This window comes from Macaca mulatta, chromosome 8 (genome assembly GCF_049350105.2).
Source record: "Macaca mulatta isolate MMU2019108-1 chromosome 8, T2T-MMU8v2.0, whole genome shotgun sequence".
NCBI lineage: Eukaryota > Metazoa > Chordata > Mammalia > Primates > Cercopithecidae > Macaca > Macaca mulatta.
Window position 1 is genome coordinate 122901308 of NC_133413.1, and position 12100 is coordinate 122913407.

The 12100-nt window shown below is 34.2% G+C and overlaps 1 protein-coding gene and 1 non-coding gene across 2 annotated transcripts in view; both read right to left on the reverse strand.

The window, feature by feature from the left end:
* Positions 1-12100, reverse strand: part of CSMD3 (CUB and Sushi multiple domains 3) — a 1224761-nt gene that overhangs the window by 342631 nt on the left and 870030 nt on the right. The window contains exon 24 of the mRNA XM_015145899.3: positions 11395-11551. Coding sequence (XP_015001385.2) covers positions 11395-11551 — 157 coding nt within the window. The remainder of the gene's footprint in view (positions 1-11394; positions 11552-12100) is intronic.
* LOC114680524 (small nucleolar RNA U13) lies at positions 1061-1165 on the reverse strand. Its single transcript, XR_003732740.2, has one exon. It is a non-coding gene; the product is annotated as a small nucleolar RNA U13 (small nucleolar RNA).

Consider the following 12100-nt stretch of genomic DNA (forward strand, 5'->3'; position numbering starts at 1 on the left):
TAATAAAAGTTGATATAATGCAAGGAGACAAATGAATATTACATTATTCTGCAATAATTTTAATCTCTATAGCATTGTTGGTGAACTAAATTCACAATATTAGGCAGAATAATTTTTGGGAACTATAATATTTGGTGATTAAATTCCATTTTGGCCATAAGTCTTGCAAGAAAACATCCTATTTTAAAATTCTTTATATTTAAATGAAGAGGTATTTAAAGCAGAATGTCAACTTTACCACCTCAAAATTCACAAACAGGAAATACTTCAAGATAACAAACAACAGCTGCGATAATCCTTTGTGATTGAGACATAATAAAGAATATTAAGGGAATAAAGAAAAATATGCTGAAGAACAGTTATACTTTTTTCTCATTAATAGAGCTAATAAAAACATATTTGATACACCATGTATTTCTCACTAATCAAACTATTAAAAAATCAAACTTTGAAGCTACAACTTTAGAAGAATGCTTTAAGAAGACAATCCCTTCTAGTTTTCAGTTTATGGAAGTTAAGTATTTAAGCAAAAAAGCTTGTGGAAATTATTACTATGCATTTCCGATTGCTTTCAGGAGTTAAGATAAAAGATTCTTTTTTTAAAAAACTGTGGATGCTTTTAGTACTACATATAAAGTTCTTACTAGAAAATATGTTACTGACAGACTGTCCTAAATTTTAATCTGTTAAACATAAACTAGTAAGTAATATTAAATGTGCTAAGTTTGTGTCTTGTACATCATATATTTGTACCACATTCTAGGTTGGTGATGTTCATCTTTGACTGAATATTAACTTGGTCAAAATCAATCAGCATTTGGCACTTGGCCTAAATCTATAGTTGATGTAATCTAAATATACACAGAAATTGAATTTTATTAGATATTGCCAAATTACTCTTCTAGGTGACTACCAATTTACATTCCCCAAGTTTATAAGTTTCAATTTCTGCAAATTGTCATAAGTACTTGGTGTTGCACAGCTTTCTAATTTTTATTTTCTCTGCTACGGTGTCATAGCATCTTATTTGAGTTTCCATTTTCATTTCTTTTTTCTTTCATGTCCGATGGGCAATGTGCAGATATTGTAACAAGGTTTGAGGAAGGCACATCTCACACAAGTGTGAAAACCTAATCATCACACTTATAAACTAAAAAAAACGAATTTTTCATTTCTTAATACCTATCAAGTTAAGCATTTTTTATTCTGCTGAACTTCCCTCTGCTGTGAAATTTGTTTTAGTCCATGGTTTTCTTTTAGGCCTTTTTTTTTTTTTTTCCCCTTATTGATTTCTGGATTATTTTTCTAGAGAGTGTATGTTTTCCATTGTATAAATACCTCCTTTTCAAATGTTTCACCTTTGTTTACAGTGTCCCTTTCTATTGGGACACTGTAGATTTTCCTTTTTCCTTTCCTTCTTCCTTTCCTTTCTTCTTCCCTTCCTTCTTCCCGTCCTTCTTCCCTTCCTTCTCCCCTCTCCTCCCCTCCCCTCCTCTCTCCTCTCCTTTCCTTTCCTTTCCATTCCGTTCCGTTCCTTTTTTTTCTCCAAGATTTGGTCAGGACAACAGAAGCCACATATGTACTGTGTGTAGCTAAGATTCAAAACAAGAAATTTGAGGCCTTGATGATTTTGGAAATGCAAAGGGTGTGAAAGTCAGAAGACCACTGCTGGCTTTCAGGAAACTCAGCAGTTCAGGGAAGCTGCTGCCACATACAACCACCTGCCAGCAACACACTCCTGCCTGTAGCTGCTGGTGGAAAATAATGACTTCTCCATCAATCTCACCTTTCAGCTCTCACAGGTCTGTCTTTAATTGGCAGAATCTAAGCAGAGATATTTGTTGGCAGAAGAATCTGAAAAATGTAGTTGCCAGATTTTTGGTTTCTACACTTCAAGGAGTGCTTAGAAGGTCAGAAATGCTACTCATTATTGATGAATTTTTGCTTGTGTATCTTATTTCAGAAATCTTCTTCTACCTTAAAGACACGGTTTTTCTAGGTCACACTTTTATTTTCTAAACATTTTAAAGTTTTGATATTTACATTTTAGGTCTTCAACTTGTCAGAAATTAATTTTATGTAACGTGTAAATTAGTAGGTCCTTAGATATGTAAGTTTAAATTTACTAAACTTCTATGATGCAAAGGCTATGAAAATGATACTTTTATTATTCTAGTATGAAGAAATTTAATATTGTCTATGTAAATGACAATTAATTAATAAACTTTTCTTTAGTATTTCAGTTAGAATACTTTGGACTATATCATGCAGCATTGATCAATACTTCCCTTATCACCCAATTTATTTTGGTATTTTAAAAATATAAGAAATGTCAAACATATCTGCTAACTGATTTATAGGACATAGAACCACATGGGGTGGCTTTATTGCTCCCTTGCAATTTACTTATTTGTCACTTTCATTTGCATTAGATGAGTTATATAGTAAGAATAAGGGTAGAGTTAATAAGTCATCTGATAATTTTTTATGATTTACATTGCCAACAGCAAACCAGTAACTAAATTAAAGAGTAATTTGTTGTATATTCACAAGGCTAGTATACAAGAAAAAGCATCACAAATTAGTTAATGCCCATCTTTAATTTGAATATAAAATTTGAAATGGCCATGCTTCATGTAGATTATTAAATGATTTCAAGCAACAAAACTGGAAGGCTGTGAACAATCAAATATATTTACAGTTTTCTCTTGGGATAATGAACATTTCTCCAGTGGGATTTTTTGTAAATTAAATGTGCAGAGGAGATAACAAGAAAACATCTGAGCCCAGAGTACCGCCTAATGGCTGGGCAACATGCATATTTAGCAGGTCAGCTTTTGATAAGACAATAGTATAGTCCATCAATAAGGTGCAATTTAGCTCTGTAAATAGATGGCTGTTAAAAATACTCAATTACTTTTTACAAAATAAAAGTAGGATAACTATAAGTAAACAGGGCTAAAAGAATCTGTAATGAAGTAATCTTCAACAAGTAGAGTTTAGAGACTTCATGAACAATATGAATGATAGCAGGACTAAGTCTTTCCCTAATAGTAAATGTAACGAACATGAAAACATTCAGATTCTCAAGAATAAAATGACAAAAGTTTCTATGGGAAGAATTGCACTAATATTATTTCTCTCTTATTTTATTTTATTTTTTTTACATTTACATAGACAATTTTAAAAATACATTAAATCTATAAATCTTCAAATATAAAGAACCAAATCTTGAGTTCAGAGCTAGTATAGCATAGTGGTTAGAAACATGGATTCTAGAGGCAGAGACTCTCAGTTCAGTTTCCATGTCTGTACTTGTTAGCTATGTGACCTTGGCTGAGGAAGGTAACATTGCCATGCTTTTTATTTCCTCATTTTCTCCCTGGAAATAATAATATTATCTGCCTCTTTGGGATACCTTGCATCTGGTAGGTGGTAGATAAATGGTAGCTGTTATTATTTGTAACTTTTATATTGAACATTATGATAATGACCAAAGTATCTACGTGCCTTTTAAATGAAATCCAAGCCCATACTATACTCCACCTCACCTCTGATGATATAGGAGTTAAGAAATTATTTAGACAGATAGTGGGGGTATGGGAGTTCTTAGTAACTTTTTCCTTTTAATGAAAAGCAGCCACCAAGTCATTTTCTTTTCTTTTTTTAAAATTATACTTTATGTTCTAGGGTACATGTGCACAACGTGCAGGTTTGTTATATGTGTATACATGTGCCATGTTGGTGTGCTGCACCCATTAACTCATCATTTACATTAGATATATCTCCCAATGCTATCCCTCCCACCTCCCCCCACCCAACAACAGGCCCGGTGTGTGATGTTCCCCTTCCTGTGTCCAAGTGTTCTCATTGTTCAGTTCCCACCTATGAGTGACAACATGCGGTGTTTGGTTTTCTGTCCTTATTATAGTTTGCTCAGAATGATGGTTTCCAGCTGCATCCATGTCCCTACAAAGGATATTAACTCATCCTTTTTCTGGCTGCATAGTATTCCATGGTGTATATGTGCCACATTTTCTTAATCCAATCTGTCATTGATGGACATTTGGGTTGGTTCCAAGTCTTTACTATTGTGAATAGTGCCACAATAAACATATGTGTACATGTGTCTTTATAGCAGCATGAGTTATAATCTTTTGGGTATATATCGAGTAATGGGATGGCTGGGTCAAATGGTATTTCTAGATCATTGAGGAATCACCACACTGTCTTCCACAATGGTTGAACTAGTTTACAGGCCCACCAACAGTGTAAAAGTGTTCCTATTTCTCCACAACCTCTCTAGCACCTGTTGTTTCCTGACTTTTTAATGATTGCTAACTAACCGGTGTGAGATGGTATCTCATTGTGGTTTTGATTTGCATTTCTCCGATGGCTAGTGATGATGAGCATTTTTTCATGTGTCTGTTGGCTGCATAAATGTCTTCTTTTGAGAATTGCCTGTTCATATCCTTTGCCCACTTTTTGATGGGGTTGTTTGATTTTTTCTTGTAAATTTGTTTGAGTTCTTTGTAGGTTCTGGATATTAGCCCTTTGTCAGATGAGTAGATTGCAAATATTTTCTCCCATTCTGTAGGTTGCCTGTTCCCTCTGCTGGTAGTTTCTTTTGCTGTGCAGAAGCTCTTTAGTTTACTCCGATTCCATTTGTCAATTCTGGCTTTTGTTGCCATTGCTTTTGGTGTTTCAGACATGAGTCCTTGTCCATGCCTATGTCCTGAATGGTATTGCCTAGGTTTTCTTCTAGGGTTTTTATGGTTTTAGGTCTAACATTTAAGTCTCCAATACATCTTGAATTAATTTTTGTCATTTTCTTTTGTAACAGAGCAGCTTCTAAAATCAAGCTGCAAGCATAGACAAGCAAGTTGGACACTTACATGGTGAATGCTGTCAGTTGTGCCAATAGAAAAAGGCTACTTGGGACTAGGCATGTTCAAAATGGTGGCTCCTTCTTCTCTTCTCTTTGCCAGCCGTGCATACAGTAAGGAGAAGGCAGCATGGTGCAGGCCAGGCAAAGATTCCATTTGCAAAATAAGATTAGGATGGGGCAGCCAGCTTCTGGTGTGTTATGTAAATATCATACCTGGTTCAACTAATCTTTGGGCCCTATGAAAATCAGACACCACCTCATAAGCCTGTCTATAAAATCTGGTGTACTGGTGTACTCCGCTGTGAGCTGGAAGTCCCATTTGGGAACCCCTCTCTCTCACAAGAAAGAGAGCTGTTCTCCTTGCTCTTTCTTTTGGCTATTAAACCTCAGCTCCTAAACCCACTTCTTGTGTCCTTGACCTCGATTCCCTTGTCATGAGATGATGAACCCCGGTTATTTGCTACTGCTAGTTTCCAACTTTATCTCTCATTTTGTCTCATTCTCCTTGCTTATTTAGCTACAGCCATAGAACTCAAGCTCAGGCTTCTTTTAGGCCTTTGTACTTGCTACTCCCTCCAACTAGAACCCTTTGCCTGTATGTGGTTATTCTTTCTTATCACTTAGGTGTGAACTCAGATAACATCTGCTCTAAGATGTAGTCTGAACAAATTAGCTAAGTGATCTCATCTGTACTATCTATCCCATTGCCCTGTTTTAAATTACTTCTAAATGTAGTTCTCTTACCTTTTGTTCATAACTTTATGTCTTGTCCCACTAAAAAGTTACTTTCTTATGGGAAGGAACTTTCTCTTATTAATTGTTCTCTATATTCTCAATATATAATATTCCACTGGGAAAAGACAAAATGTAAAACTATGACCAGATTAATAATTTCAATAATAAATAAATTAGTGAATTTCAATAGAAGAGTAAAAGGGAAGATACGTCAGGTGACCAAGTAGAAATGATGTCTCTACAACTTAGCCTTTAGAGAGTAAAATACACCAGATTTAGAAATCGTTTTTGAAATGTGTGTTGAGAGGTTGGAGGAATCTGGGCAGAATATCCTATTGGGTTTTGCTGAATTCTGTTATAGGATTATCCAGAACAGAGTGATGTTTTAGGAAGGATACTGTATTGTGATCTCAATTTCTGATCTGTTTTCCAACTCTAGAAGGAAGTAATAATTTTCTCTCACCCTACACCCTGTACTCTCTCAGAAGAACAGGTATGCCTTTATTGGTTCCTCCTCACAGGGAAATTAACAAGTAACTTGTGTCAGATAAAGCACCTAACAATATGTCTCATTTGAATATTTATTTGGGATGAGTTTCAGATTTCTCAAAGGCAAGAGTAAATGACAGTAATTGTTTTGGCCTGACTCAATAAGGGAGTTGGATTCTGGGAAGTTAGAGGGATGAAAGAGCAGTGAAAGCCCCCAGAGGTCAAAAAATATCTAAGTGTATCTCACACGTTTTATATTCAACAGTATAGCTGTCCAAACTTTAATTGTCAGATCAAACTAGAGTTGACTGAGAAATTTATTTATTTATTTGGGAGAAGAATATTTCCCCAAAAAGACTAAATGAGATTTTTCATGACAACTCTAAAGATGAAGACTGAACAGATTTAATTTGCTTTAGAAAAAAGAATGGGGCTGGTGTGGTGGCTCACACCTCTAATCCCAGCATTTTGGGAGGCCAAGACAGGTGGATCATTAGAGGTCAGGAGTTCGAGACCAGCCTGGCCAACATGGTGAAACACTTTCTCTACTAAAAATACAAAAAATTAGCCAGGCGTGGTTGTGGGCACCTGTAATCCCAACTACTTAAGAGATTGAGGCAGGAGAATTGCTTGAACCCAGAAGACAGAGGTTCCAGCCTGGGCAACAGAGCAACAGACCAAAAAAAAAAAAAAAAAAAAGAAAAGGGAATGGGATATTTTCTCCCCCTCTAGTGTGGTATAGGATTTTCATACTAGGTATGCATATAATTTATTTGTTGGTGGAAGGAGATTAGAGAAGCTCAGTCTTCTTAGCATAGTAGAGCTAAAACTATTAATCATGAGTCAGCCGTATACTTTCCCATTATAAACACCCAAGAGTTTCTGGCCTTCCATGACACTATTAATCATAGAAGCAGGTATTAGTTCAGTATCTTTAACCTATTTTTAAAAAATACTGATTAAAATAGCTGTACATTGCAGTAAATACTGTAAGTTGTCTTCTCAATATCTCCCTTCTTCCTTGCTAACAACTCTGATTTTGTTCCCAGCTATAATCTAACTATATCCAGCAGTGAATCATGATAGTCTAAAGTTAAACTAATTATTTAGCCTTCCAAATACTGAATATTCCAGGTTGCTTTGCTGGAAAGTTAAGGCAGAACCATATGGCCCAGTTTTGGATAGAGACTTAAGAGGGTATCTTACAGGGATTCCCAGGAAAGATTTTGTATTTCTGATAAAAGGAGTCTATGTGGCTGGCACTACCCATTTTTCCTTTCTTCATGCCTTAAACATGCCCATAATTACAGTAGCCAAATTATGACTATGTTACCACAAACATGAAAATAAAAAGTGAACCCTCTAGACATGCCACAGCAGAAAGACAGGAGCAAAATCCTTGTTGATCTTGTTAAATAGTTGAATCAAGATCTACCTACTTTCTCACTCTTTACTTTTTCTTATATGAACAAAATAAACCCTGATTATTTAGGCCATGGTAAGGTTTTCCATCACTTAAAGACAAAAGCAACATTTAAGTCACTGTGTGTACCAGGCCACTTGCTATACTTAGCAATTACATAATGAATGGATCAATAAGATAATTGAAATAAAATGCACTTTAAAGGTCTGTTCTAACATACTTTTTTCATTTTATCTCAGTCAAATGCAATCTTATCTACCCAAAACTGAAAATAATCAGACAATGGCAAATGTTGCTAACTCAACAAAATAGATAATGGAATAGAAAGTGACTATCATTAAATAGTGCAGGTATCATTTGATAGGATGGCCAAAAAAAGTCTGCTTGTTCCCCCACTAGAAATTGTGAGAAGCATCAAGATATGTGGGATTAATCTGAATTAGATTATTTTCCTTGAATGTTCTTCCTAATCTCTGTGTCTTTCCTCATTCCTTTCTCTTTGTCTGTAATACTCCCCACCATTTCTTTCTGTGAACCACCAACCCGACCTTTAATATGGCCTCCTTTATGAAGTCTTACCTGATCCTCCCTAGACAAATGTTCTCGCTCCTGTTCCGATTCTCTCAATGTGAGTACTGTGACCTCCTCTGCAATACCTATTATTCTCTCAGTTAGATATTTCAGAAATGAAATTGGAATCATTGTAAGAGAAATGTACCACAGAATGGACAGGGTTAGAGTTGGCCTTAGGAATAACTGGATATGAGCATCTAAACACGAAATCCTGGTCTTTCCCATTTTCCCTATGTGAACCACTGATGCACGTTCTATCGTGTTCAGGAATTGAATAATTACTGCTTCCAATAATTTTGTGAATATTTAAAATATGTGGCTTAGTAGAACCATTTTACTATCATGAAAGCATTTTATAAAATTCATATTCAGATGACATCTTAATTTATCAAGAATATGTAAAAAGATGCAATTGAACTAAATGGACTAAAGATGCTATGAAGGAAAATAGCCTATTGAAGAACGATGCACATATGTTTACAAACAAGTATAACCACAATGCAATGTGATAACTGTTATATTAGTAGCATATATAAACTAGCACAAAAGAAATATTGAAATGACTGCTAATTCCAGCTGAGAGAATCAGGATAAGCATTCATGAGTAAATATTTGAGGTGGATCTTGAAGTTCAATTGGTATCCAAAGTCAGTAGGACATGCACAAAAAAGAAAATAGCCTGGGCACAGGTGCTATGGTTGGAAAACAAATAGTATATACTTGGAGGATGGGAACAAACTACTTTTAAAGCTAGGAAATCTGCGTTTAACTATTTAGATAGTTGCAGATATGTAGAAAAGTTGCTGCTTTAAAAATAAGAAGTAACACTTAGGAACAAATACACTTAAAAACAGATGTGTCACAGTTTCTAAAGCCCTTCCCAACAGAATACAGCTCAGAACCCAACCGTTGGTTCACAGAATTGTCTACTGATATCCAAAGATACCTTGGAAGTAGGCTACCAACATTTTGGTTACAGATATGATACTGAAATTTTTAGTTTTATTTCTAAGACTGAAAAATATTTACAAATGTAAGTTTTCCCTTTTTAAGAGTGACGGATTTATACTCTCTTCCCACTTCTATAGTTTCCAATCTTCATAAACACACATTTCCTTTAATGGACAATTATTAATTAATTGTTAATTAAGAAAAGAGGTGTGACTTCAAATATTTGCTAATTAAAATATATATTTTTTAAAATTCTACAGTTCAAACTAAAGACAATAAAGTCAATGATCTTATTCATTCCAGACACCTGAGCACCCCATATAATTTCAAATATAGGTATGTCCTACAATGGCCACTATTTTTTCATCAGTAATCACAAGCTACATAGATGTCATGTATCAAAACAAAAAAATCCAGATTTCCTCTTTGAAACCCATAAATATTTTAGACAAGCAGAAATGCAGGCCCGGTACAGTGGCTAACGCCTATAATCCCAGCACTTTGCGAGGCCTAGGGGGGAGGATCACCTGAGGTCAGGAGTTCGATAGCAGACTGGCCAACATGGTGAAACACCATCTCTACTAAAAATACAAAAATTAGCCAGGCATGGTGGTGGGCCCCTCTAATACCATCTACTAGGGAGGCTGAAGCAGGAGAATTGCTGAAACCCGAGAGGGAGAGGTTGCAGTGAGCAGAGATCGCGCCATTGCACTCTGGCCTGGGCAACAAGAGTGAAACTCTGTCTTCAAAAAAAGAAAAAAAAAAAAAAAAAAAAAAGAAGAAGAAGAAAGAAAAGAAAAGAAATGCAAAATGATGCAGAGCAAAAACCATTATGTAAACGTTGTGTCATTCATTTTGATACTACTTTAAAATCATCAGTGGCCGTGTTAGAAAACAGAGAAAGAGAAAGAGGAAAGCAGATTAAAAAAAAAAAAAAAGTTTTCCCATCTGAGCAGATCACACCAATTACATTTGAGCAATAGTACTCAATATCATTACTTTTAGTCCATCACATAACAATACTTGTAAACACAATTTGTTTGGACTATTATTTTTCTTTAGGAAGATTCATAAGAAATCACATTGTACACACAGTTATGAGAATTTTAAAATGTGTATTCAGCATTCATTTTGTTAATTTATGTTTAGTTAATGTTAGTGATGTAACAATTTTAACAGGTAGAAAGAAAAGCCCTGAAAGAAATAGATAATGTCTCAGTATTATGCACAAAAATGTTTTCATACAATGAGTCAGTATATTCTCTTGGCTCCTATTTCTTATACCATTAAGATAGACTCTTTACACAAACTATAATTTGATTCAAATTCCCTTTAAGATCCCATACGATTGTCTTTGATACTGTAACCTTTTTAACCTCTTAGTTTCTACAATAATTTCCATTCATCTGACTTCTTGAGAAAATTTATAGGAGTCAGTAGATTTTCTCAAGCATTCTAGCAATAACGATTTTTGAGTATTGCTACTTATTTTGCTATACAACATTAACAAGTGCGCTGACCTTCCAAGAATCAGTTTGATCTGATAGATTGTAAATTTTTTAAATACATAGGAAGTAACACCTCTTTTATATGCACTTTAACTTATTAGCACAGAATCTTGAACAGAGTAGAAACTCAAGAAATATACTATTTGAATAGAATTTATTTTTCATTGGTGTAATTAGTCTGTTTCTTATATTATGGTACTAGTAAAACACATTCATTTAATTCATATAACAGTTGATGTAACCCACCTACCTCTGGTTCTTAGTGTTTTAACTTCAGCTTATTTAAATAGTCAAAATAGCTGACTTTAATATAATGAATTAATAGATCTGTGAGAAAGAATTTGTTATAAAACAAGTCAACACAAAAGCAGAGCAAACTGAAAGCTTTAGCTACTCTTTAGTGTGAAACAACCTGAAGCCTTTTAGTTATCATTTATAACTGACCAATGATAATCATTGCACAGGTGTTGTATGCATTTTTGTAGTTAAAGATGGGAGTTCAAACATTGGATTTCCATCTGACAAAAGTTTTATTGTATTTCTTAAATATTGGATGAGGAGAATCTGGCTACTTAAAAATAAACTCTGAGTCAAAAATTACTTAACCTCTGTAAAACAAACTGAGTTGTTTCAACTGTAAAATGGCAATAACTAAAATACCTGTAACTTACCAGGCTGTTGTTAGGGTCACACAAAATTATATATGTAGAAAGGAGCTGTAAATTAATCATCAAATATTGGGCATCATTTCAATTTGTGCAATGTAATTATTTAATATACATGCAACACCCCAGTGTTTGACCATTTTACTCTTCTAAAATACTTACTGGTATACACAAGTTGAAAGCCTTCATCTGTCCCTTCAGAATCGGAATTAAATTCTAGCCAGAGCTGATTTGAAGTACTACTAAGTGTCAGTCCACGCATAGATGCACCAGTAAAGGCACCTAGTAGATGAGTTGTTTTATCTTTTCCATCGTAAATCTGTAAAATATATTTATAATTTAAATGTAAATGTGTCAATAATAATTCAGAGCATGTATTTACATGTATGAAAAAGAGAAAAGTGTACTTTTTCTAAATCAGATCAGTACATTTCCTAAGGACAACTAAATATATTGGTTTCTATGAACACAAGGTTAAGGAAGTTATAATTCACATGTATAATTTTAAAATTCCAAGCTTAGTATACTTTAAGTAAGACTTAAATCAGGTGATATAGCTTCTGTTCTTATTATTTTAAAAATGCTTTTTCTGGGAGACAATTTAAAATTAAGAATATCTACCTAAAGATTGGTTTTGAAAGTTGGTTACTTGGTTAGTTGGCTGTTTCTCTGCAACTTTCTCAAGGAGATCAAACACTTGCTTTTCCAACAACAAGATTAATATAAAATATATTTGTGTCTGGTGCAGTTGTAACTTTTCCATGTTCGTTAACTTGTTTCATATTTGACATTTTAAAAAATATTAAGTTAAAGGAGTTCTAAATGCTTTTAGAAACAACTTAATAAAGCAAAAATACACAATAAAGAA